The sequence below is a fragment of the Monodon monoceros genome, unplaced genomic scaffold, assembly GCF_005190385.1.
Source record: "Monodon monoceros isolate NGI ecotype Baffin Bay Population unplaced genomic scaffold, NGI_Narwhal_1 Super_Scaffold_19, whole genome shotgun sequence".
Taxonomy (NCBI): domain Eukaryota; kingdom Metazoa; phylum Chordata; class Mammalia; order Artiodactyla; family Monodontidae; genus Monodon; species Monodon monoceros.
Genome location: NW_021703775.1, coordinates 66,291,477 through 66,319,115, shown reverse-complemented (window position 1 = coordinate 66,319,115; position 27,639 = coordinate 66,291,477). Strand labels below are relative to the sequence as shown.

At 50.8% G+C, this 27,639-nt stretch overlaps 1 protein-coding gene across 1 annotated transcript in view; it reads left to right on the top strand.

The window, feature by feature from the left end:
• Window positions 1–15,222, top strand: part of FOSL2 (FOS like 2, AP-1 transcription factor subunit) — a 19,217-nt gene extending 3,995 nt beyond the window's left edge. Inside the window, exons 2-4 of the mRNA XM_029232050.1 lie at window positions 6,983–7,234; window positions 11,623–11,730; window positions 14,195–15,222. Of these exons, the coding sequence (XP_029087883.1) occupies window positions 6,983–7,234; window positions 11,623–11,730; window positions 14,195–14,716 (882 nt within the window). The 3' untranslated portion in view covers window positions 14,717–15,222. The remainder of the gene's footprint in view (window positions 1–6,982; window positions 7,235–11,622; window positions 11,731–14,194) is intronic.
• Window positions 15,223–27,639: the final 12,417 nt, after the last annotated feature.

Genomic DNA, 27,639 nt, shown 5'->3' with positions numbered 1-27,639 from the left:
ACACACACACACACACACACACACACACACACACACACACACACACAAAATTCCCCAGAGTGAACTTTTGCCAACTGTACCCAGGCTGGGACATTCCTCACATCAAAGAACTTTTACCAGAAATGACTGTGATTCCCAAGTCAGCCCCAATCATACCTCTCTAGTGCCCCCTACGGGACATTCTTAGAAGAACTATCTGGGGAATGTATTTTTCCAGCCCCAGAGAGTGTTAACTTGGTGAGTTTTCGGAATTCTTAGGATTTTTTTCTTTTTAGTCCAGGACAAATAAATGCCATATATTTAACAGTGGTTAACTAGGAGCTGCTTGACTTTGAAATGCAGTTTCTTTTCTGATTTTTTTTTTGTGTTCTGAATAAAACGTAGTTGAAAAGGGAGTGCTTTTTTTCTTTCCCTATTTTGACATCTGTCAGCACAATGTCTTCAAATTCCCAAGGCTTGTTTTCTTGATATTGTTTGTATTAGGACATTGGGAATTTTATTTGGGGAGGTGGTCTTCAGAATTGGTGGGAAGGTGGGAGGTGTATATTAAGGATCTGGTGCCTTTTTTTTTTTTTTTTTGCCTTGATCTCACAGATGTTGTAGATTAGGATCAAACAAAATGTTATCCCAGGAATTTGTCTGTTCCGCTGATTCTTGATGGTGGAAGTCAGTGTCACTGTTTCATCAAAGTGAATGGGGTGAAACAGCAGTCACGTATTGTCTGAGTGGCAGTTGAATTTTCCTATCCAAACTCCTGAGTGCATTTCCATTACTTTATTTCTGCCTGCCTCATTATGCAAGGTGAGTGTAAAGTTAGGAGGCTGTGTTTTTTTCTTTTCTGTCTTATTACAAACACACCCGAACTTATGCATCCAAATCACTGTTGTCCCCTTCATTGTTGTTCCTTGAGAAGACTAAATACTTATTTGAATGCTGTGGCTATTAGATTCAGAAAGGTTTTACAACATCCCTCTTTGGGACTGCCTTCAGCAAGTTCTTTTGAAAACCCTCCCTCCTAACATATCTTTGTCTTTTGAGGGTGAATTTGATATTTGGAAGTTATCAAAAGATCTGACATATAAAGAACCAAGTGTGATGTATGAGGTCTGGGTGATCTGTCTGGGTCCAAAGCAGGGTGTGACCCCGAATCCTGTTGGTCTTCATCTCAGGAGTCTTCCTGGGACAGCAGTCACCAAGACAAGGCACACCAAAAGCAGGCACCTTTGCCACCTCTACCTTAGATTCTCCCACTCTGTTATACAGGAGTAAAGGTACTGCTTTTGAGAATTCGGGAGGCTAACTTTCTGGCCTTTTGTTGAAAGAAAGAAAAAGAATTAGTGTTTTATGGATATGTCTCATCTGTGTTGTATGTGGTATCTTTTGATGGCCACACCATTTCAAAATGACGGCAGCTGCCCTGATTGAGGCAAATATATCTGTTCCAAACCCCATTCGGTAACTCTGTCCCTCTTGGACTCACTGGGCTGGAGAGGGAAGGTGTAAGACTCCTCTTGCCCACTGCTGTCTCGTACCCTGTCACGTGGCAGTGACTTGGCCACACTCACCTGCTGTGGTTGTAGAGAAGATGAGATGGCATCCCCTTCCCGTGGAGTGCAGAGCTGTCCCAGGATTGGTGGAGGTACAAAAGGGATCCACAGAATGGTGGAGAGAGTCCGAGAGGAGACTCGGACTCATGAGAATGCTTTGGAGTGGAGTTTCTGTCCGGGAGGGCCCTGGGAGGAAAGACACTGGGGAACCTGGTGGAAACTCTGTGTTGATCACCTTATTTTCCTTGCTTTTTTCTTTTCTTCTTTGCTGTGCTTCACCCTGGCAGTTAGGTGAAGAAAGATAGCATGATTCTCTCAAGTGAACCTGACAGGAGGCAGGTCACCTGAGATAGTGTTTGTAAAATTTGGGGAAATCACGAGTTATTAGGACCATTTCCATGGTGAGCTAAGTGGCTTTCCTCAGAGAGGAACGAAAGGTCAAAGATCAAAGTGATGTCCACTGCAGAATCTGTGAAAATTGGTTGAATTCCATATAGAAGGCTTTGGAGAGCACCCCACGTTAGGTAAAAATACAGAGCATTTGAGTCAAACTGGACCTCAACAGGGTTATTCTGGAGCATTTGAGGCAGCATTCGCCCTACCTTCTCCTCTTCCCCAAGCCAGTCTCCAGGGATGTTGGAATTTTCCTTTTCCTGTGCTGGGAAACTAAAAAAAGGGGTTCTTAAGAGAAAGAACCCAGTCTCTTCCCAGATATGCATAATCATTTCTGCCTGCTGAGGCAGGTCACAGGTATTCATGGGGTTCATGGCTCGAGTGCTTTGTGGCCCAGTCAAGAATCAATCTGATGGAGAAATGCCTGGCTGAGGTGATGGACCCAAAACACCAACTCTGACTTCCATCTCAAATGCCATTTCTGCCCAGCTCAGGAGTTTCTGGGATAAGCCCTGCCCCATCCACATCTGCAGAAAATAGGAACCCAAACCCTACTTCCTGGACCTTTCTGCAGAAGGCCGTGGTTGTGACCCTTATTTCTGAATCCAAGGCCCTGCAGAGTTCAGAAAGGTCATTTTCCCAAATTAGCAACTGCTGGGCTACAGGGACCTGTCTGACCTGATGAAGTTGGGTGGCCCTAGGGGCCCTGTGTTCTGAGCTGTCTTTCTCATAGGCAGTGGGAGGACACACGTACTTACTGAGCGGCCCCACAGCTCCCTTAAACTCAGGATGCTTCAGGATAAGGAGGTTCTGCTGCCCAAAGACCTGCAGCAAGGTTTGTAAGGGCTCAAACTTTGGCTTCAGGTTCTGGAGATTCAACCTGTCTAGTGAGAGTCCATCCCTTCACTCCCTGGGTTAGAAGAATAGTTGTGATTTTTTGCTTTCTCACTTCCTCTCTTTATTCTTTTTCCACCAACCTGAGCATGAGAGATGAGAATGATCCTCTAGGACAGAGGCTGCCAAACTATGGCCCAAGTAGTTTTGTAAATAGGGCTTAAGAGAGCACAGGCACGCCTGTTAGTTTACATCTTGTCTGTGGCTGCACTCACGCCAGTATGGCCGAGTTGAGTAGTTGCAACAGAGACCTTATGGCCCTCAGAGTCTAAAATATTTACTATCTGGCCTTTTAAAGCGAAAGTTTGCCAAAATGCTCTAGGAGGTCGGTGGGGGTGGGGGACAGTTTGTCCTTTTATAGGCATTCTTGCCCACCCAGAAGTCAACAGGATGACACAGTGAAAGAAAACATTTGGAGGCTCTGCCAGGCTGGAATACCACACAGCCATCCAGCATCTTCGATTCTGTCCCTATAGGAGGAGCTTCCAGGGGGCTGGAGAGCCCCAGGGGAGTCAAGTGAGGGTCCTGGGTTACCTCCTGTAGCCCCCCACTCCCAGCACACACCTGGTGCTGCATCAGGGATCAAACCACCCTAATGCCCACAGCTGGGAAACCCCATCTTGGTTTCTGTTCAGTGTTAACCCGTTCGTAGAGAGCCATGATTTCTCCCCAGCATGACATTTGACTGATTCTTGGGTCTGTTGTCAGAGAAGAATGCCAGGCTAACTTCTGGGATCACAGACTCCTAGGCCCTCCTCTCCTCTCCAACCCCAGTGTCGCTTTCTGAAAAATACCTTTGGAGTTGAGACAAGACACATCTGTCAGATCTCACTTAAACTTCTGTGTGTCTCAGAGAGCCTCCACCTGCAGACAAAAGCCTTCTTTATCACAGCCCCAGTCCCCTCAGGGGCTAGGACGTGTTTTCCTTGCAGTTTAGAGCCAGTGTGTTCTCCAGATGGCTTTACCTCCCTCTGAAACAAGTTGTACATGCATTTAGAGGCAGTCATTACCTACTGCCTTGTTTTTATTGCTGTCTTGTTTTGTCTAGACCAAGCCATTGCTGCAAGGAATCTGGCTGAAGGCTGGGCACGGCCTTCCGTAGACCTGCCACCACAGAGTGAGTGGGCTGGAGGGCCCCAAGAGGGGCTGAGAGTCAGCCACTTAGTCCTAAGGGATCTTAGTCTCTCAGCTTTGCTTCAGGTTTTTGGCTTCCCTCTCCCAGCCTGAAATGGGAGCTCTTTTGTTTGTTTTTTTGGAATGAGGAATGAATTTCTTGGGTGCTTTCCTGAAAGGAAAGCTGACAGTTCCCCCACAGAAGTGGAAGGTCACATTAAACCATCCTGCTGGATGCCTCGGGTGTCTTTCAAACCCAGAACCGGACTTGGGAAGAGAAACAATAAAAATGTTGGGTGCTTCCCAGGAATGGGAAGCTGGCAGCTCTCCCTGGAGCCACCCGTGGTGCACTTCGAGTGCACAGACACTTCCAATGACGAGGATGGTGATGGTGGCGATGGTGGTCGTGATGGTGCCACCTTTCACTTATTTGGAGCAGCATTTCTCAACCCTGGCTGCACATTAGAACCTCCTCAGGCGTTCTTTTAAAGCACCTTATCAGAACCCCACCCCAAAGCAATGCATTTAGACCTGTAATGGTGAGGCTGGCTCCGGCATTGGTGTGCTTAAAAAGCTCCTCGAATATTCTGACGTGCAGCCGGGGCTGAGAGCTGCTGGTGTGCTTTTAGAGCCCGTGACTACAAGCAGCTTCTTATTTAATCCTCATGATAGTGCAGTGAGTTTGGTGTTACTACTCCCCTTTCCAGACAGGGAAACTGGGTCCTCAGTGACCCACCAAGGCCTCAAATCCAGGCCTCCTGACTCAGACTACTCCCCATTCTCCCTGCCAATCCAGCAGCCCAAGAGAAACATAGCTGCCTGGGTTTTAGTGCTTCTGCACAAACTCAGCCGCTCACGTGTTCTCATTGCCCTGCCTCCTCACAGCGAGCCCTGGTTGTCTGTTTTTCCTCCTTGAAGATCATTTCCCACTTGTATCCTTCCGTGCTCACTGCATCCTGCCCTCCTTCACACACACATACCCAGATACACCTATTACTTTTTAGTGAGCTCCGGATAAAAAGTCCAGTTGTCTTTGCCTTGGGAGGTGACTCAGAATCCATTCATTGCACTGGGCAGCTCTCCTCACGGACTCCCAGAATCCACTGCGCTGGTAACTTCACAGAATCCCAGAATCCACTGCACTGGGCAGCTCTCCTCACGGACTCCCAGAATCCATTGCACTGGTAACTTCACAGAATCCCAGAATTCATTGCACTGGGTCACTCTCTTCACTGAATGCCCCTGACCTGGGGCCCCAGGGCAGTCTGGGAGGTGAGACAGCCACATTCCACTACCCAGACTAGGGTCAGGCAGCTGGCAGGGGAGTGAGCAAGGAAGGGTCCACAGCGAAGGGTCCACAGCTCCCTCAGCTGCAGTGAAGTACTCTAAGTTTCACTTTATTTACACAAAGCAACCCGGCTGTCGTCACCAGGGGCAAAGACCATGGTGGTGGCAGCTGCCGTTGCTGCTGACACTTCTAATCCTGGTTGGTCTGGTTGGGCCAATATAGGGGAGATGCTATAGCATCCATGCTAATGGCAGTGGGATTTCATCTGGGTCAACCAGACCTGTGGGGAGTCCTGGGTGAGGGAAGGTCTGTAGGGACCCTTGGTGGGGATGACCCTGATGCTCTGTCCGAGGGCAGTGGGGATGGATACCAGCACTTGGGGCTGGATTTTGAGGCAGGAAAAAGCAATGCTACAGAATCTTGTGTTGCACTGTATTTGAGAGACCTAGCCTCTTTGTCAGGCTGAACTGGGTTTGAATCCTGACCCCACTGCTTATTAGAACGTGGCCTTGGATAAGTTACTTAATCTCTCTAAGCCTGAATTTCTGCCTCTAAAATGGAGATAATGGTAGTTCTTACCTCAGAGGGAAAATTAATGGGACAATCTAGGTTAAACACTACCATGGTGCCTGTCATTTAATAAGTGCTCAGTAAGTGTTAGTTATTATTGTTGTCAATATTTCATCCACCAAGTTAGGGAAGAAAGGATGTGCAGAACCTTTTTGTGGAAACAGGAATTATCCGAGGCTGAGGGTTTCAGGAGGGGAGCTTTCTCCCGAAAATCTGGACGTAGGGGATCTTTCCCTTCCCCCTCCTTCTCGCTTTCTAGTAGCTGCCCTGAAGGAAGGTCAAGCCCAGCTGCTGAGGGGCATGGCCCATTTTAGCTTTTGTACTCTGTCATCATCTTATATTTTAAATAGAATGCTTCCTGCAGCATGTTCCACAGAGCTCTGCAACGTGGTCTGGGCATAAATTAAGTGACAGGGAGAAAACTCAGAGCTAGCAGCAAAGTTTCACACAGACACACCTGTGAGCACAGATAGATAGATATGTAGATAGATAAAGAGAGACACAGTGTGTCTGCCCCAAGCAAGATGGGGGTGAAGGTCAAGGAGGACAAGGACAGCAAGGGGAAGTCTGGCAGCAGACGCTACCACTTTCAGTCTCATGGGTCAGAGGATATCTTTTCATGGACCTGGTCTCACCCTGATGGGGCCACAACCCCATCATGAACCTGTTTGGAAAGTAACGAAAGCAGACATAACAACCTTCCTGGTGATCCTCATTGCTGCAAAGCAGTTGGTCGGCAAATCTCCTCAAGGGATCCTAAGCTGGTACCCTCGGGAATAATGGCAAGTGACCCAGAAGTTCAGGAGGCCCCAGGTGGAAGGCCTGCTCTCTTGCAGATGGGGGCCTAGCTGGCCTGGAGGGCTTCAGAGAGGACCTGCTGAGTGTGAGCCGCTAGGGACCACATCTATCCTAGAAGCCATTGGAGATATGACCACATCCTCGCCGAGCCAGTTGGGGATGGAGTTTCCAGGACCTCAGTCAGGGAGCAGATCTGACATGGGCGTCCCAGGAATAGTTAAGATCCCCTTGATTCTTGGATGTGCAGGAAGTCCACCCAGTGTCTTGACCTTGGCTTCCCAGGCTCTGACTCTACTTTCTGCCAGTTTTGGCCTCCTGGCTCTGCTTGTCCTGTTCTGCAGTATTTATTGGCTCAATCCTACTTTTCTCCTCATTTCAGAAATTCCGGGTAGATATGCCTGGCTCAGGCAGCGCCTTCATCCCCACCATCAACGCCATCACGACCAGCCAGGACCTGCAGTGGATGGTACAGCCCACGGTGATCACCTCCATGTCCAACCCGTACCCCCGTTCGCACCCCTATAGCCCCCTGCCGGGCCTGGCCTCTGTCCCCGGGCACATGGCCCTCCCAAGACCCGGCGTGATCAAGACCATTGGCACCACTGTGGGCCGCAGGAGGAGAGATGAACAGGTACAGTTCCGATCAGGAGCCGCATTGGTGGCTTTCCAGGCCTTATAACACAGTGTTTTTCTGAAGACTGGCAGGGAGCAGGGTCGATGTTCTGGGAGCACTGGGGAGATGAAGGAGCTCAGGACCAGTGGAGGCAGAGCTAGAGACCTGAGAGTCAGGCATTTCGCCTGTGTCCCTTAGAATCTGTGTCTTAGTTTCCTCAGCTGCAAAATGGAGATAGGGTCTTGCTGGCCAGGACTTGCTTCCACCCGAATGAGATCATGGTGGGAAAGCACATAGTGAGTGGTGAGGCGTCAGCACATGGGCAGGACTTAGGCCCTGCCTATAGCAGTATCATTCTCTGATAACTTGGTACAGGGGCCACAGGACAAGCAGCCAGTGAACCCTGGCTAGGAGCTTTTGGGGGAGTCCTTAACTGTCTCCCAGTATCTGGTAGCTTCCATTCTCCCTCCATGGTTCAGGCCTCCAACTCAAGGCAGGACCCCGTTTCAAGTGCCTGGGATGCACACTCGGGAAGTGGAGGGACTCTGGGGTCTTTGGAGTCTACTCAGCTGCTTGAGCTCCCAGGGCTGGCGGGGGAGGTGGTCAGATATCATCAGCCTTTTTCTCCCTCAAGGGGCTCAGCTCTGAGCAGGAGTCAACCTGGCTGAGAGAGACGCCAGCAAAGGGTGGGGCCTCTGCTCTCTAGGTAGCATCTACCCAACGCTCAAAAGGCCCATTGTCTGTATTAACAGATTACCAGGGCAGCGTTGGCCCCCTGCTTCCCAAAGGAGAAATCAGAGTCATGCATAATTCCAGAAAGGAGGGAATGAGCTTTCCAAGAGCCCCATCTGTCCCCCTTCACAGATGACACAGCCAAGGCCTGGACACAGCTACCTGGGGCTACTTGGCAAGTGAGTGGGGAAGCGTGGCCTAGAGCCAGGCCCCTGGACCCCTGTGCGGTGCTCCTTCTACAGCACCATGCCACCACAAGTCCAGGGAAGGGAGATACTTTGGCAGTAGAATCCGTTTTTCAAATGAAATGTTAGCTTGAAGAATTACTTCAGTCACAGCTTTGGAACCCCTCCCCATTTCAACCACTGTCCACCTCCACTCCTTGTTCCAATACAAGGACCTTTCAAACGTGGTGCCCAGTGGATAATTGCAGATCCAGTGCCACTAGTCCCCAGGACACTTAGAATCACAAGGGTCACTGCTCTGAGGAACTGGAAGCTTTCACAGGAGCCCCGTTCCTCTGACGACAAAGCTGGGCCTTGTATCCATTACATGTTGGTTTGTTCTATTAGTGGCAGGGCCCTGTGCAGGGGCAACATGGAGGGGTGTGTGTAATAGACGGTAACAGACACAGCTCCCCGGTGCTGTCGGGCTTCTGCTGCTGGGGCAAATGGCCAATATCCCCCCTCACTGCTGCTTTCCATACCTGTAGTTATAAATATTGCAGTAGCAGTGATCCTAAGGTCCTCTATAAATGTGCTTCCTTCAGGGAGCCCAGGGTGCTAAGCTTTATAGTCACTGACGATTTGGATTATCCCTGTATGTAAGGGACCCCTGAGTAAGAGCCAGGCTTGTGAGGGACTCTTGGGTTAGCAGGACAACAAAGCAAGATGTGCTGAATGCTCTTCATCCTTTTCTGGACCTGGCTCACACCAAATTTAGAAGTTTATATCTGGAAGAGACTTTGGAGACCAGCTTTTCTATAATTTTCAATAATTATTGAAAATTCAATAATTTTCCCTCTGCACCTATTTTACAGATGAGGAAACTGAGGCCCAGAAAGAAGGGCCTTGTCCAAGCTCACACAGTGAGTTAGTGGCAGAGCCAGGACTGGAATCCACCTCTTTTGACCTTCAGCCCTGTGGTTTTCCTACCACACCACCTAGGCGTGCCCTAAGACAATTTGGAGAATTTCCTTCCTTTTTTGAGAGGGGAAGAGAGAGCCAGAAGTGTTTTATCCCATGTCAGTTAGGAGTTCAGATAATCGTCTGGCAGCTTGGAGGAAGCCTAGGTGGCGGCATCCTAGAACCTTGGCTCTTTGGGTTCCTAGCCTGAGGGTCTTTTCTCAGAGGCTCACTTCCGCCTTCCCAGCCTCCCCCGGGGGAGGAACCTGTTACCAGGGGCTGGCCTGGTGCCTCACTGCCCTCCTCCGTAACCTGCCCCAGAGGCTCCCTCTGAGGCCAGCAGTGGCGGGGAGGGGCGGGTGTGTGTGGCTTGTGGATGGCTATGTGGTGGTGCTGACACACTCAAGTTGTAACCGTGTTGTCACCACCCCTGAACACTTCCTAAGCCAAGAGCTCCCACAAGTTGCCCCACACCTCACCAGATAGGGGCGAGACTTCTAGGGCAATTGGGAGGTCAAAATTTGTCCAGAAGCAGCCAAGGGGGAACGGAGGCCAAAGTGGACCAGGACCAGCTCTCCATCTTTTCTGCCCCTCATCAGTGAAGGAGGAGGGGGGCTAGCTGGGCCTCAAGGGGAACCCTAGTAGCCTTTCAGTGCTGAGCCCTGAACCCACGACTACAGCAGGGTTACCCTCTTAGACTCAGGTTGAGACAGGGTTAGGAGTAGCAAGTATTCAGGGCCTTGGCCAAGTGGCCTTGTGACCTCAACTGATCTCCACAGAGACCAGGGTGCCTGAATCTGTGGACTCTGGGTCTCCAGTTGATTTGCTGCTCAGTGAGTGCAGAAAAGGCATCAGAGAGGAGACCTCTGAATTGCATCTTCTTCTTTCTAGCACTTTCTAGTTTAGAGAGGACTCTCACACTGCATCTCATCTGATCATTGCAGAAACTTTGTGGAAGGCAGGGCAGGTCCTATTAACCCCATTTTACAAATGGGGCTCTGAGGCTCAGAAGGGTCAGTAATCTGTCCAAGTCCACCCAGAAGTGCCACGTCTGTGTTTGGCTCCCAGCTGCCTGACGCCTCTCAGAAGAGAGACCGTGGAGCCAACGGCTCTTTGGGTTCCTAGGCAGAGGAGGGGGCTTAAGGAGGGAAGTGGAGCCGGGACTCCAGCGTGGACTCCAAGACCGGGTCTCTGGAAGGGGCCTGAGGACTAACAGAGATGCTACCGGCTGGATGGGCTCAGGTCAGTGCGCACCACCTGGAGGCTGCTGCAGTGATGCTGTGTCCTGTTCAGGACGTCACAGCCACACACCTTCAAGGCTGCAGGGAGTGTCCTGGGGACTCTGGCCTCGGCCCAGCCTGGGCAGTGGCTCCCTCCCTCACAGGATGGTTGGTGGTCCAGGCAGCATCCGTCAGTGGGGCGGCTTCTCTCTTAGCCCCTCCAAAAGTGGCTTTGGCCCTTTCCCCATGTATCCCTTGAGGGTAGGACTCAGGTCTTATTCCCCCAGAATCTTCTAAGCCCCAAGTACTGTACTTGGCATCTTGTAGGGGTGCCGTCAGTCTGATGACTGAAGGGGTGGTCTGTCCTTTTGAACTGCTTTCTGCCTTGGCCCCCAGCCATCTCCTCACATCACCTCTGCGAGAGGCTGGTGGCCCTCCTCTGGAAGGAGGGCTCTATGTAAACAGAGTGTCAGCCCTGATGGTGGGGGCAGAGTGCTTGCCTTCTGGCCTGAGCCGCGGGCCCCTAACCAACCTCAGTGTGAGGAGCTGCAGGGGGATTTATGTTCACTTGGTCTGTTGACAAACCTCTAAGCCCTCAAACTGTGCCTGGCATGCAGAAGGGCTCGTTGGTTGAATGAGTGGATGTGGTGGGCAGCAGGGTTTAACCTGCCTAAGGGCCCCTCCTCCTTTCGCTGGTCCTGTCCAGCCCGGCACTGTGCCAGGCACACGGGTGAGTCCTCGGGGTTGAAGTGTGAGCAGCCAGCACTCGAGGGCCGGCAGAGGGGCTTGGGAGTGGGGTGGCCCTCCCCCTGGCAACAGAACATGCCCCCCTGGGTGCTTCTTACTCTGGGCCCAGCTACTTAATCACGTGGAGATAATGAGGCTCGCAGAGCAGGCAGGGTTATGGGGAGGAGTAATTAGGCAGAGAGTGGAGGAAGCTGCGTAAGTGGGTGGGGCGGGCCTGGCACGCGGGGACTCTGCGGGAAGCAGTCCCAGCCCGTTCTCAGGCCTTGGCACTGAATCGGGGCTGGACTGACACGTGCTGCCATCATGCTTGGGCTGGTGAGTCCCTGACCCATGGCTACCCTGTTCTCCCTTCAAACACGCGACATCACCTTCCAGGGGGGGTTCAGCTCTAAGCGCCCTCCCAGGCGTCCACACAGCAGTGAGCCGCGTGTTCTGGGCCTCTGAGCCACGCTCCTCTTGCCTTCGGCCCTCCCCTCCCCAGTTCCAGAAGGGCTTCTTCCCCTACTTCAAATGCAGTTAAAAGCCAAAAAGATGGTGAGCCATTTATCCGAGCCTAACCGTGATCCTTGACCTTGGCCTCTAGCTGTCCCCGGAAGAGGAGGAGAAGCGTCGAATCCGGAGGGAGAGGAACAAGCTGGCTGCGGCCAAGTGCCGGAACCGCCGCCGGGAGCTGACAGAGAAGCTGCAGGCGGTGAGGAGCTCTGCGTGGGGCGGGCGCACTTCTGGGCGGGCCAGAGCAGGGACCCCAGGGCTCCCGGCCCTTCCCCTCCTCCTTGCCCCTAGTGGCTGACATGTGAGTCAGTGCAGACAGAAACATTGCTTCCTTTTAGCACATGGGTCAGCACTGCCCTGATTAAAGGAGAGGGCTGGGGAGAGGGAGCTGGCCTTTAGCACCAGCCTGGGCCCAGAGAGAATTGGACAGGCTTCTTGGGCCTGGTACCCTTTCTCATTCAGCACCTGTGCGATCCCTGCACTGAGACCTGCTGGGGCTCCTGGGTGAGGGATGGCAGAGGGTGTTGGCATTGCAGGGCCCGGGAGCTAAGGCAAGCCCAGACCTGCCTCCTCTGGGGCTCCTCATCCCAGGGTGCCTGCCACCAGCAGGAGTGGCCCGGCCTAGCTTCAACCATCTAGTTTGGGCGGGCGAGCATTGTGGGGAACTGCTCTCTGGGCTCCTTCACCTCTGCAGGGGCCGTGACGCTCTCTAGGTCTCATGGAGATGGGTCACGTGCAGCTGAGTTGTACTGTCTTGGGGTTTTCTCATATCCTTCGTGGCTGGGAGGGTTCCCTGCCTCTGCCCTGAGCCTGAAGCTGTCACCTTGGTACCTCCTTCTGCCTTTGTGAGTCATTCTCCCCTGCTGCCTAACTACCCACACCTGGGGGCCCGTGGCCCTACCCCTCCCTCTCAAAAGCTTGACCTGACCAACGTCACATAACTCCCTCCAGAGCCCCGCCCTCCAGGATGGGCCGTATGCCATGTGGGGGAAACCCAAAGCCAGGACTAACTCTCCTGGCAATGTGTTCAAAGTGAGGAGATGAGGGAGACTCCGTTGGCAATCCTTGCAACGACCAGCCAGGATGGTGCTTTGGAGATCATTGCCTTGCACATCCTATTACTTTATTTAATCCTCCCAGTTACCAGTCACCTGCTTCTGCTTCCCTTTGTCCATCCTGGAGCCCTCGCTCGTGGGTCTTGAACGTGCACGGCGTGAATCCCGCGGAGCCTGTAGTGGTGCCCCGTGGCGGTGTTAGAGTCGGGGAGGAGGAGTGGCGGTGCTCCGATGTCACGTGAGGCGGATCCATGAGTGATCAGCACTCCCCGGGGAGACTCCCCCAGCAGAGCCCTCCCTACCACTGACCTTGCAAGGAGCCATGCCCCCTGGCTCTACCCCAGGTGCTTCTGCCACCAGCCCCAGAAGAGCCTGCCCCCCTGAGGCCCCTCAGCTTTCCCCCCACCCCCCTAGAAGCCTCACACCCAACTCCCCCGCGCCTCCCCACCTACGACCCAGCCACCCAGGCCCTGAGCCACATCCTCCACAGGAAGCCTCTCATAAGCTCATGACATTCATCAGACCCTTGAGACAGATGGAAACTTTTTTTCACTTCGGAATGTGCTGTGCTCGGCTGCTTAGCGAAGCTCTGGCCCGTGTCAGCTCGTTCTCAAACGGGAATCTGTGTTCGGGAAAAGTGGGGAAGAGGCTGGCGACACGTGCCTTTCCGTGTTCCATGACGACCCCCCGCAAGTGCATCTGTTGCTTCTCTGGCTTTGTGTGAAAGGAAGGGCTGAGGTCCATGCCAGCCTCACGTGCCCGCTCAGGCTGGCAGGGGTCTCATCTGTTAAAGCTCGGGGGCTGAACTGAATGTTCTCCCGGGCTTCTGTGAGTCCTGAAACATATGCTTTCTACTTAGAGCAAAAAAGGGAAGAGGGACGGTGAAGATCCAGACGGGATGCATTGAGCACTCCCTATAAGCCGGGCACTGTCCTAGGCTTGTGTGCGCAGACAGAAACCTGCACTGCCACGCAGCTTAGAATTTAGTGTCGATGTGTCCGCGGCGAGCTGGATGGGGTTGAGGAGGCACGAGGAGAGGGTGTGGAGCTGCGTGCTGTGCCCCCTTGCCCACCGGATCTCACTATTACTCACCCCCAGGCGCACCGGGGGGCGGTCCTGGCACCAAGGCAGCAGAACGCAGTAGCATGTGGACTCTGGAGTCAGCTACGTTGGGGTCAAACCTGGGCTACCCTACCTGCTTGCTCTGTGGCACTGGGCAAATGATTAAACCTCTTGGAAACTCAGTTTCATCTGCAAACTGACACCTGCAGGTTGCTGATACCTGCTTCAAGAAACCGCTAGGTTGAATGAGATAATGCCTGTGAAATGCTTAACACGGTGCCTGGCACAAAGTAAGTGCTCGATCATGACAGCTACGATTGTTAATTCACCCTTCCTCCAAGCTGACTTTCCTCTTCTCTCAGTCTGGAGCTTTGGAAACAAAAGGAAACCTTAAACGTGCAGGTGGCTCAGAAGCAGTGGGCTGTGAGCTTGCTGCCTTCATGGTCTGTCCTCTGAGCACATGGCTGGATTTCCCTTTCTCAGCCGGATTTGACAACCCCCCAGCGCAGCCCCTGCCGTCCCTCACGTACCCCTCTTCCCCTGCAGGAGACGGAGGAGCTGGAGGAGGAGAAGTCGGGCCTGCAGAAGGAGATCGCCGAGCTGCAGAAGGAGAAGGAGAAGCTGGAGTTCATGCTGGTGGCCCACGGGCCTGTGTGCAAGATCAGCCCCGAGGAGCGCCGGTCACCCCCGGCCTCCGGGCTGCAGGCCCTGCGCAGTGGGGGCAGTGGAGGGGTAGGCGCCGTGGTGGTGAAGCAGGAGCCCCTGGAAGAGGACAGCCCTTCGTCCTCATCGGCGGGGCTGGACAAGGCCCAGCGCTCCGTGATCAAGCCCATCAGCATCGCTGGGGGCTTCTATGGGGAGGAGCCCCTGCACACCCCCATAGTGGTGACCTCCACTCCTGCCATCACCCCAGGCACCTCGAACCTCGTCTTCACCTACCCCAGCGTCCTGGAGCAGGAGTCGCCTGCGTCGCCCTCTGAGTCCTGCTCCAAGGCTCACCGCAGAAGCAGTAGCAGTGGGGACCAGTCGTCAGACTCCTTGAACTCCCCAACTCTGCTGGCTCTGTAACCCAGCTCCCAGGGGCGTCCTCGTCACTGCCTCCTTCCCAGGGACCAGCACCTGTCAGCACTCCAGGGCCATGAGGGTAAGAAGGGGACCCTGCCAGAGAGCTTCCTGGTTCTGGGGAGACCCAGGTGGGATTTGGCAGTGAGGCGCTGGAGGACTTGGACGATCTCTTGGAAGTCACGGGACCTCCTCCCTCGTTCATCTTGCAAAGCAAATCCTGTTTCTTGAAAAACGTTGGACAACTTGGTTCGGTGGACCCGGGCATCTCTCTGGCTTCTGAAGAGCCTGAAGCTGGTGTGGACCGTTCCCGTCCCTTTGTCACGACATGTCTCTGGAGTGATGGTGTCTTTCTCTGCCCCACCAAGCATGCTCAGTGCCTTTTGGTTTCACCTTCCCACTATTTGCCCCTTCCTTCCCCCAGTGTCAATTTCACTTCCTCTTGGTTTTTATCAAATTTGCCATGACATTTCATCTGGGTGGTCTGAATATTAAAGCTCTTCATTTCTGGAGATGGGGCAGCAGGTGACTCTTCTGCTGGGGCTGACTTGTCCAGAAGGGGACAGTCAATGTGCAATACAGAACCTTTCCTCCCCTGACACTCCCGGTCCACCACCATCTCCAGAACCACCAGCAGGGCTCCCTGAGCTCTCAAGGAGATGCCGCCGTTGCTGGGAGGCTTGGAGGACCCTTCCTCCCCATCCTCGGAGACGGCTTTTGGAGGAGCGGCTTGGCCAAAAGACAGGGTGTGAGTGAGACAGCCGGGGCACAGATTGGGTTTGCCAAATGCCTAATTACCGGGCCAGGAATAGTGCCAACAATCCACATGGGTGTCTTGAGTAGGACGTCTCCTGTAATTACTGCCTCGCCGTTCTGCCCCGGACCCTTCTCTCCGGACCAGGGAGGCATCCCTCCCTAGGAGCCACAGATCACTCCAAGTCCCTGCCGGCTCTGCCCTCCTCCACCCTGCCTCTCAGGGTGATGCCACCCACGGAGGTTTAATGAGCGTGGGCCTGGCCCCTCCCCAAGCCTCAAAAGCGCCTCTGCTGTGGACAGAAATGCAGGGGGAGGAAGGAGGGAGGCAGTCGGAGTGGGGTTCGCCTTGCAGCAGCCCCAGCACCCGCTTCTCACCTCTCACCCAGGTGCCTGTTCAACCCCCTGTGGTCGTCTGCTACCTAATGGAGCTAGTGCTTTTGCTTTTACACTCCCCTGCCCCTCACCCCAGCGTGCTCCTCAGATCCATCAGCCAGTTGTGAGCAGCTGGCCCAGAGCTGTCACTGTGGCTTGCAGCGTACATGCCATGCTTGGGGGCTGCTGAAATCAGAGATGAGATGTGTTGCTTCCCGCTGCAAGCTAGCTGCTCCCTTCCCATGGGGTGGGGGCCAGGGAAGGGGTCCTCCAGCCTCGCCAAGAGCACAGCTCAGCAGAGCTCAGCGTGGTCCCCACCTCCCCCCGCCTCAAAGCCTTTTTCTCCCCAGGGTTGATCTTCCAGAATGAGCTTCTGCTGGGCTAGTGCTCTGAGGGAGACCCCGCTATTGTGATTCAGCTCTAGAGATCATTGGATGATAATTTAAAACTATATAGATATTATTTAAATCAACCCAGTGGGGGTTAGAACTCAAAGTTGGACTCCGGGGAGAGAGAGAGAAAGAGAGCAGTGACATGGTTCCCTGTTCCCTATTCCCTTCACGTACCCAGGCCTGGCACGCGGGCTGGTATTTAATGTCCATTATCCACTTGCCATGCACTAGACACACAGAATGGAACAGCCGAATGCCTAAAATACACAGACTGCTATGACTGGGAGTGACGTGTGGAGAGATAGGGCATGAAGAGAGAGGAGATTAAAAGAAAAAGTATTTTGTCCCCAAATGCTTTAAAAATGTTATTTCCCACATTCCTTGGCTATGACGCTGCCCTCCCAGTTCCCCAGAGGTTCTGGGCGGGGCGCTCCTAATAAGGTTGGGCCACTGGGTTTCTCTGGCTTCAGATTAATCAAGGACGCGGAAGTCAGCAAGGAGTAGCAGGAGACGGGCAAAGAGAGCTGGGGTGCGCTCAGCTCTGAAAGGCTTAATCATCTCAAGTGGTGTTTGTGGCCAATTGGGAGCTATTTGCTTCTTTTTGCATATATATATATATTTCTTAAATGAAGCTGCTTTCTGGTGTTTTATTTCTAAAAGTCCCTTTGTGCCCCACTTTGCACAGCCCTGATCCCAAGGCAGGTCCCGGTATGTGACTTGGGGCCGGGCTGGACATGCCTGAGACAGTGTCTGGCTTTCGTTCCGATTTCAAGCTGCGTTGGCTTTGGGACCAGGAGAAAGCAAAAGCCCAGCGGCCTCTCAGGATCTTGAGGCCTCTGGAGCCGTGTCTCTCTATTCAGGACCCTCTAGCTTTTTTCTGGGCGGTAGTCTGGCTTCCTCAAAGCCAGAGGTTATTCGGAGAAGGCGGAATGTTCACACCTAACGCACTAGTGTACCCTCAGTCACTTCCTCCTGGCTGTTCTCCAAGTTCACACCAGACCCAGGCCTGCCTCCTCCTCTTCCCCCTCAGGGAGCAGCCGCAGCGGGGAGGCCTTTGTGCTCGGGCAGGGAACCCTGTGCTCCCCCTGTGTCCCCAGCCGTGAGGCAGCTGGTGTGGACTCCAGTTGGGCTGCAGGCAGCTCTGGGATGGCATAGGGCAGGCACCCCTTGACAGGCTGGTGTGAAACACACCGTCCCCTTGGCCACCTGGCTGGCCTCTCTGGGAATAGTCCTCTTCCTGGCTGGGTGGATGGGGACAGCTGCTGACACAGGAAAGAGAGGAGATCCCAGGTGAAGTTTAGACGATTGCCAGAGCCAACTCCAAGCAGAGAGTTCACTGAGGAAGTTTCCAGAAAGAAGTCATTGTTCTGCCTGTGAGACAGGCCAGGTGTCTTCACTGTGCCCAATAACACAAGCATCTCAACGCCAAGAACCATCAGAGGCTACTGGTTCCCTTTCTCAGGCTTTGGGGAAAGGAGTCTCCTCTCTGCTCCCACATGGCTCCATTTTAAGGATGAGCTCAACTTACAGGCATTGGGACTTTTCTCCCGTTTCCCTGATGGACCACCAGTGCTTCTTGCAGTCTCATCTTGTAACTTTCAGGTTGATTTCCTCCTCTGATGAGACATCCACGTGGCCTCTTTAAGAAGGAAAAGAATAACACCTACTATGTGCCAGACGATGTGTTAGGCACTTATATATATATATATATATATATATATATACCTTCTTTAGGATGAGACTGAGCCATGAGGACTTCCCTTATTAAAAGCCCACAAGTAATGAATAAACAAAAACACTTGGAGGTGAGAAGGTCTTTCTCCAAAGATCCAAGGCAAGATTGCCTTCAGTCCGAGGTTTGTTCTCAAAGACCCACCCCCTACAATATCCTTCCACCTCTAAACTTGTTTTCCCTGTGATGTGCTCCTTTGCACTCTTCAGATGGTTGACCTGAGTTTTATAGAATTTGTGGACCAATAGGATACGTGGTGTGTGTAACTTTCTTTTAAAAACTTAAGTAAAGGGGTCTTGCTATTTTCTGCTTGTTGAGTCTTCTTGGCATTCATCTTAAAAGCCAGCATCTCACTATTTATTGACAGGTCGTGTGTGTGTGTGTGTGTGTGTGTGTGTGTGTGTGTGTGTGTGTTCGTGTGTACATTTCTAAGTGTGCCCATGTCCTCCTGCACCTTTTAAAAAGGAAACCCAGTCACCCCACTACCTATTTGACATCTTTTCATGCTTCTAGTATTTTGGTCATACATCAAAAAGGGTTTTAATTTTCTAATGCTGACATGTTCAGGAGGAGCTGGGTCAATTTTTGAGCGGGGCGTGGGAAGGGGAGGGGGAGAAGAAATTGACATTTATTTTATTATTTATTTTAAATGTTTACATCTTTGTGTTGTACCAAGCCTGAATAGAAACAGATAGCATTAAAATGCTCAGTTCCTCTCTCCCTCTCTTTCTTCTTTGTAATTTTTTTAAAAATTTAGGCTAATGATACTTTTTTTGTTTCTAAAATGATTTGTGACTTGTGCTGTATAAACTGTATAAAAAAAGGTCTGTTTTTAAAGATGGACTGTCATTCCTCTAGGGACAGTGGTCACCAAGAAGTGTACATTGTAAGAGAACCTGCCCTGTTCCTCAAAAAATTATTTTCTCTGTATGATTAAAAGTTTATTCCATTTATTTTAGTTTGTGGTTACTTGATATTGAGGAAGAAAATCTTCACCTTTGTATAAAGAATAGGTATCAGGGTGTCTTTTCTGCAGTGAGAGATGTATATATAGTATTTTGGATATAGTAGACAATCATAAGCTTTGTGCATCTGTATTTGAGGTATGTCAATGATGTGGAGTAAAGACTGCTATAAGATCCTGGAGGCAAAAAAAAGTTGTACAAGATTCCTACAGCTTGATGGGGAATTTATCTTTCTGAACACCTTGTTTTCTTTCTTTTTTTTAAGTATTGGTGGAATGGTCCCATTGAAAAGGCTTCTAAATAGGCCTCTCCAGGCAGGACTGTGAGCTCAAAAATCTTTGTATACTTTTGAAAATTGAGGAGTAGCTCTGCTCTAAAGCATCTCTGGTGGTGTTTTGTTGTTCTGTTTTGTTATTTTACTGTAATACAAGCCTACAGTATTTGCACTAAAGAAAGCTTGTTAGAAAAAGCTTGCTGCTATGGAAGAGAGAACATATTACAACTTTTTTTCCTTTTTTTTTTTTTTTTTGGTTAGCTTCTCCACTTTCAATTGAGTAGCATTTTGTAGAATAAAATGAATTAAGATTGAAGAGCCTCTCTGATGGTTGGTTTATTCTGTGTTTTCTTCCCATCTCTCCTGTCACGTCTCCTTTTTTCTTCTAGACTTTTCTACCTTTGGCCCCGTGGGCAGAGTTGGTCTCTCTGGTGGGAGTGGGGAAGCAAGGAATGGCTCCCCGGGAACCTCTTTCTGCAAAACTGGGAGGTGAGCTGCTGGGAGGGGCTTAGACCTTCCCCGCCTCCTCTCTCTTGCTTCTTTCTCTTCTTGACCCTCTCCAAACCCTCCCAGTCCTGTTTCCCACTTCCCAGGGCCTGATTCTCAGCTGGCTGCCAAGTGCAAGCCACTAATGGTTCACAGTGCTGTCCCTTCCTGGGGGTACTTTGGATTATATTTCAACAAGGTTGACTCTGGAAACTCAAGAATCTTCAAAAAACCCATTTAAGGTATCGCTCAGATGGTCCAGGTGGTCACGTGAGGTCACGCGCAGGAAAGGCCTCTGGAAGCAACCAAGGTGTGCAGATAAGTGGGGTGACCACATCTCTGGACTTCCTTTTTGAATAGAGCCAGTTTGTTGGGTGTGGAACACTGAGAAGTGTCAGCCAGATCCCATTGCCCTGCAGACCAGGAAACCCGGGGTAAATGGGGGAGCATCTATTCCGGGTGCTCGTTCCCTTTAATATAAACAGTAGGGAGGCACACCTGTCATTCGTTAGCTCTCGCGATGGTTGACAGCTGCTGAGAGTTGGGCCCTGAGATGACACCACTTGCTCCTAATCTGTATAAGATGAGCCCAGGGTGTAGGCCTCGTTTCCTGGAGGACCCAAGAGCACTGGACTGTGAGTCACAGGGGCCCTGAATCCTAGGCCTGCCCCCACTGCTCGTAACCTCTCTGAGCCTTAGTTTCCTCTCTGTAGAGGGGGAGGGTAACAATAATACTATGAGAGCATCCGCGTGGGAAGGATTTCCCGTATCTCCTTTCCCTTTCGAGAGGGCCTGGAATATAAGGGAACGGGGCACTCAGAATTCTCAGCACCGGGCCTCCAAGCCACCTCTTCTGCCTGAGTAGACAACAAGGAAAGGGTCTGGGGTGTCTCAGTGGTACCTGTAGTTTCCTGAGCAACTGACGTGTCTCTTTGTGAGTGTCAAGGAGGCAGGTGCTGGGAATGTTCATGTCGGCTCCTGTCGGCTTTCGGGATTATGCTGTCCTGAGAGAAGCAGGCGTCTCTGCTCGCCTCTCGTGGCTAGGCGCTTCTGTGACATTTTTCATCTTCCAGTAACACTTCGAAATCGACTTTGTTTGTTAAAATTCCCACCTCTTCACTCACATGGCAATTAGAGAGGTTGATGGTTGCCAGGCGCTTATTAGATGGAGTCATAAGCAGTCCTGTTTCTTTGGGTGGCTGTCGATGCCTTCAAAACGTGCAGACAGCTTTTTAGTCTTTTATTGAGAAAAACAATAAGGGGCCACCTCCACTGGGCTCTCACAGGGTCTGCTGGGGAATTTGCAATTCCTGCTGAGTCTAGGCTGTCTTGAACTGGTCACTGGTTCAGCGACCTGGGTTGATGGTAAACTCTATTGATTACATATCCAACACAGTTGGAGTTCTAAAGATTAAGCGGGGTTCTCTCCCTCGGGAAAGACGACTTGGTGAGCGACTCCTGGGACTATCCCCTTTTGCTGGACCTAGAGTTTCCCAAGTGAACACAACTTTGTCACTGGGCTTTCTTTGTTCACTGGACTGCCGCTGAATAAGGGAAAAGGAATTTCTCCTGGAGCTGCTATTTTCCAAGGCCGTCAGCAGTGTTTGTCTCTTGGGTTACTGAATGAGACACGTATGGGAAGGCACAGGAGAAGGTATGAAGTGCTGAAAAAAAAAAAAGGAGGAGACTTGGTTATAAAGTTGACTGATGCAACTTGATTATAGCACAGCCACTGGGCTCTGGGCTCCCGGGCCATGTTTGAAATGAAAGGGTGTGATTTCCCTTTGGGTCCTGTGTCTTTAAAAGATGGACGGGTACTGGTATGTGGTCAGCCCAGCCCCCGCCGCTGGTCCAGGGCCCTGCCAGGCCTGCACACAGCAGGCCCCACTGAGGAGGGCTGACGGCCTCCCCTCCCGTCCCCACCAGCCTGGCACTTGATCCAGGATGCTGCTTTAGCACCTGCCCTTGCTCTCTCTGACGGAGTCTGTTCCCCCCGTGACGAGACAACAAAAGGACGGTTTCCTGAGAAGCTGTGAGCTGTTAGGACAAGTCCACCCGCCATTCTTTGCAACCAGCCTTCACCTTTGCAGGACCTGCCTGGAGTGGAGAGAAACTGTAGCCTGTGACTCTGCTCTTTGGGGCAGGATCGTCCTCCTTCCTCCCCACTGGGCCCTGACGGACAAACGACCCAGAGAAGCGTCTGGGGTGCCATCCACAGTCTGCGAGTTGTTGTCTCTGGGAGGTTCCCCTGGTTTAAAGGAAAAAATAAAACCTGCTTCAGGCTCCACCTCTGGAACTAGAAAGTCCTTAATCAAACGAAACACCTTAACAAGTCCTTGTTAAGGACTCAGCCAACGGAGTAACAAACCAAAATACACACATTCAACTGGTTTGTAACGGTGCTCAGCTGAATGTCTCTGAGGACACTTTGGAGGCCTGATCCAAAGGTGAAACTCACATAACGTAAAAGTAACCACGTTAAAGTGAACAATTCAGTGGCATTTGGTACCTTTACAATGTTGTGCTACTACCACTTCTATCTAGTTCCAAAACATTTTCATCACTCCTAAAGGAAACCCTGACCCATTACGCAGTCACTCCCCATCCCCCCTGCCTCCAGTCCCTGGCAACCACCAGTATGCTTTCTGTCTCTATGGATTTCAATTTAGGTAGTATTTTTGAGAATCCCAATGACTCTATTTTCTGAACTAAAAAACAATCATGAAACATTAGCATGGAAAATAATAGCTATGAATAGTGATGTAGTTTCCTCCTTATTTTAGTGCTGTGTAGATTTCGTATCCTTTACACTGGTGGTCTTGTGCAGAAGTGTTGCTGAACATGTTGGAAATTATCAGCTCCAGGAGAAATTCCTTTTCCCTTACGCAGTGGTGGATCTGGTACACTGGCAAAGACAGTCACCACCTTGATCTGCTACATAAGACATGCCTTTGTTTCTCAAGTAAAGACGGAATAAATCTGAAAAGACAGACTTTGTTCACGGATGAAAACAGGCACCTTTTCTGTGTTGTAAACATAGGAGAACCACATTTAAATTAATTTTTAAAAATTAATGTGCAGATGGAGACTGTCACCATCATAGTCTTGCAGGTATGAGGGAGAAAATATTCATTCAAAAATATTTTTGTGTCCCTACTAAGTGCATGACACTCTAAAGCCACCACTGGGGACACAGTTGTATAAGACTCTATTTACCCAAGTGTTATATAAGGTGTCTCTTTGCCTCACGGTCAAATTTTTCATTTGAAATAACAATTAATTATGAACTAGAAGCTTCCCTCAAGGAGGTTACGATCTGATGGGAGTGAAGGGACAGGGAAAACAGACATTCACAGTGGAAGGTGTTAAGTGGCTAAGCCTGTGGCAGGTGAGGGTTTCAGAGAAGATTCTGCAGCGGCAGAGGCCCTGGGCTGGGAGGAGAAGTGGAGTCTGTACAGGACAGAGTGGAGAGCAGGCATTCCTGGCACAGGGAACAGTCTGAGCAAAGACCCAGTGCAGGAGGAAAGCGTGGGACAGTTTTGGGGACCAGGAAGTAGTCTCCAACATCTGGAGCATGGGTAGGTTTAAGGGATCCTGGAAAATGAACCTGAGATCTCGAGAGCCTCAATGACAAGCTTGAATCTTCTCATCAGTCAGTCATTCAGCCCAATGTAGTGCCTATGTGTGCCAGGCCCTGTCCTCCGTGCTGGGGAGATAGAGGTGATAAGGCAGCACCCACATGCGTGCGCGCACACACACACACACACACACACATACACGCACACCCCTGCCATCGTCTAATGGGAGTATGATCAAGTAATTACAAGTTCACTGGGCATCTCAAAGAAGACACATAAGCTGTCATGGGTGCAGTTATCGCTGGGACTTTCCCTAATCTGTGGGGCTTCCCAGAACTAGTGGCATTTAAGCTGAGACCCCAAATGTAAGCAGAAATGAGAATTTTGTTTTGAGGTATTGGGAGCTGTGGGCAGGGGGCCGGCGGGTATGGACGTGGCTTCCGTCACACACTAGGAATATTGAGGCAGCAGATGTGCAAGATGGGGAGATGGGAGCGGGGAGCAGGGAGGCCAGGGGCTCTGCCCACAGCTCGGGAGAGAGACAGCGTGTCTCCTGCCTGCCCTCCTTTGCCTGCTTTAACAGAGAAGGGTCCCTCCTGCTCCCCAAGCCTCATTCCTCCCACCTTCTTCTCAGGGACCTTCCTCAAGCAGCTTATACCTCTTCTTATTCCGTCGTTGACCTCTGCCTCTCTAAGGGCTCTTCCCATTAAATGAGGTCCAGTCTTGCCCATCTTAAAAGGGATAAGAGCCCTCCCTTGACTCCATCCCTATTTCAGCCTCGCAGGAGTTATCTTTACTCACTGGGCCCACTTCTTCACCTCCCACTCTTTCCTCAACCCACTCAAGTCTGCTTCCACTTCCACTGCCCTGAGACTACTTCCTTGTGACCAAATCCTACAGATATATCTCAGCCCGCATCTTCCTTGACCACGGCACGGCAGCTGGCTCTGCTCACCGCTCCTTCCTTGCAATGCCATTTTCTTTGGCTTCCCTCTTCCTACCCTTGACTCTCATCTCTCCCTCACCACCACCAACTCCTGTCTCACTTCCTAAATATGCTTCAGATCTGAATGTGCTATCCAACCCTACCATCACCATCCTCGTACAAACCCCTGTCATCCCTCACCTGGGATGTCACCTTCAATCCCCATTCTGCAGCCATAGCGCCAACATTTTGTGTGTTCACAGTCTGCAGGTTCTGGGGCCCAACCACTAAATTGATTGTGTAAGTCTCCCACTCAAAGCCTGTGGTAGAGATATATCCATTAGTATTACATTCAGCTGCCGGTGACAGAAAACCCATATAAACAGAACCTTGAACACACAGAGCTTTAGTCTCTCCTATAAAAGTCTGGAGCCAGAGCTTGAGGGCTGGTCTGGTGGTTTCATGAAGTTGTCAGGGGCCAAAATCCTCTAGCTTTTCTTTCCTGTCCACTCCCAAGATATGGCCCTAATTTCCATGATCCGTGTTCTACCAAACTCTAGCCATCATATTTGCTTTCCAAGAAGCAGTATGGTGGAATGGGAGAGAGGCTTCTCCTCCCCCTCTTTTATTTCAACTCCTTCGCTCTTACAGAGAGTTTCCTGAAAAACCTTATGACACTTCTATTTATATGTTATTAGCTAGAAGTTACTCCCATGGTCAGAGCTAGCTGCAAGGGAGTCTGAGAAATGTAATCTTAAATACAGCCTTAGTGATACACAGCCTTAGTCATAAAACTGGGGGTTGTGTTATTGAGGAAGGAGGGAAGAATGGGTACTGGAGTAACCAATGGGCAGTTTCTGCCATAGTCTGCCCTTTGGCCACCCCAAAATGTATATGCCTCCCTCTTCTCATGCACTGAATTATTATTTCCTTTCCTCCCCCGGGGAGACAACTCCAAAGCCTCAGGCAGATCAAGGGCCCAGGGTCATCAGGCGAAGTGCAGCCCTCTCCATGGGCTTCAGATGAAGCTCTGTATGGTCTGAACACATCTAAGCGAAAACACTCCACCCCATACTTACTTGCCAGGTGGAATGGGAATAGGATAACTGCAGTGAAGACTCCCATTCAGAAAAGGGAATCAAGGGAATACATCCGACACTGGTTCATGACAACCATCAGATACTGATAGACTGGAGGAGGGAACCCCCCTCCCCGGCAGTGGAGCTTTGTCCACTGTCTGTGTCTCTGGGCTTCTCCTTCTGGGAGGCCCTTCTTGGTGCATTATCCCCCATGGCTACGCCTGAAACTGGCATTGGTGAGCAGAGGCCCCCTGGGAGCTTCAGAGTGTTCACCGTCTACTTCCTGCTACTGCAGGTTCTGGGACCCAGGGATTGTATAAGGAAGTAACTATTAAATGACAGGCTATAGTTAATACTTTTTGTTGTTGTTTGTTCAATGCATTAAAAAAAAATGCTTAGCAGGATTTCCATCTATCTGCTTCTTGTCTATTTCTTATATAAAACCCACAGCTACAGATCTAATGCAGCCATCATTTTAACACTGCATGGGAACCCAGGGTGGCTTCAGAAGGTTAAATTCAAACCTTCCCTGTGCCTAACCACCCTGCAGTTTACTTTGATGTGAAGACCTCTAGAGAGATATTTAAGGAAATCTCCTCCCAGGCTCCCCTCCCTCCCTCATCTAACACACCTTTGCTATCTGGGACATCAACTGGAGGATGGACCACTAGGGTGCACACCTGACTTCCTTCCACACTTGCCTCCTCTCTTACCTCCTCCCCAACATCCTCCAGACTAGAGATCGAGGCTCTCTCCTCTGTTCTCCTCTTCATTTTTTTTCTTTTTGGTAGCTTGCACGCTTATTTATTTAATTGGCCGCACCACGTGGCACGCGGGATCTTAGTTCCCCGACCAGGGATCGAACCTGTGCCCCCTGCAGTGGAAGCGCGGAGTCCTAACCACTGGGCCACCAGGGAAGTCCCTGTTCTCTTCTTTAGATAACGCCCTAAGATCCATTCTGTCAGGTTAGCTTCTTGAAATCTTAAAGAGAAAGTTAAAGACATCCAGAACATCTTTTTCTTGATAGAGAGTCTTTCAAGACTATCGCCTGGCTGAAAAATCTTATTTTCAATGTCAGAAGCTAAATACTACTTATCTCCTTCTCTGAATTGTTTTTCTCTGATAATTCTGACACCACTTTCAAGGCAAGCAGACGGATGCACTGATCAGGAAGGAGGTCACATGCACAGAAATGCAAAGGAGAAATGCAAGTGATCCTATTTTGAAAACGAGAATCCTGCTTACATCATTAAAAACTTCCTGTTTTGCTGAGGGTGATTTCAAAATGTGTAAGCGGGTTCTTTGGGGTTTGATTCCTTCTTCCTCCCCAGCCTCATCTGGTCAAACTCCCAGCCTCACATTTTCTCAACAACCACACTGGACTTTTCTCAGTTCCTTCAACACATTTTGCTCAGGACCTTCATAACAGCTTTAGGGTAGCCTGGAAATCTCTTTGCCTGTCTCTCTGACCATCTCCTGTTCATTTCTCAGGTCTCAATTTAAAGGTCACTCAATTTAAAGGTCACTGAAATTTAAAGAGTTCCCTGCCATGGCATCCCTCAGATCATCTTGCACCTTTGGGACTATTCAATTATTTTAAACAGCATATTAAGTGTCTCTGTTCCCCACTGGAACATCAGCTGCAGGAGGGCAAGAATGATCTCTCTTCTGTCCGCCTGACACATCCTTAGGTCATCATAATCTCTAACCTAGATTAGAATGATGAGTTCCTAAAACGCAAATCTTCTTGAAGTCCTTCCTCTTTTCACTCAGATTAAAGTCAATCTCCTTTGTGCATCTTCCAAGGCCTTGTGTGATCTGGCCCCACGTCTTGCCACTTGACTCCCCGTCCCCTTCCATGTTGATCTAGATTGAAATGCCTTTCAGGGTATTACAGGGGCTGAATCTTTGCCTACAATCTTCAGGTAAGTTATGCCCAATTTATGGTATAAACAACTTCATCCTTCAGCTCTTAGCCAAGAGCTGCTTTGGTTGATGGATGGACTTGTCATTCATCCTGTTCTAGGTGCCAGGAACTGTGCTGAGGAAACAAACGGCATGAACAAGACAGACGGGACCCCCAGTCTCCATGTTATCTTCCCTGACCACCCTCAGCCCGAGGCTCGGTTCCATGTCTCTCCTCTGTGCTCCCCTGACTCTCTGAAAACCCCCTAGCAGTGTCTCATCATACCGCCGCAATGATTGTTTACCTGTCTGTCTCCCCTGCCAGCCCAGAAGCTATTTGTTGACTGAATCTAGGAAGCATCAAGGTCCTCAGCTGGGGGGTAGTTACAGGAATAGGAAATGGCACGGAACGGATGAGGTGGGCCACAGACGCTCTGGGCAGGGGGTGCAGGGCAATGTAGACCG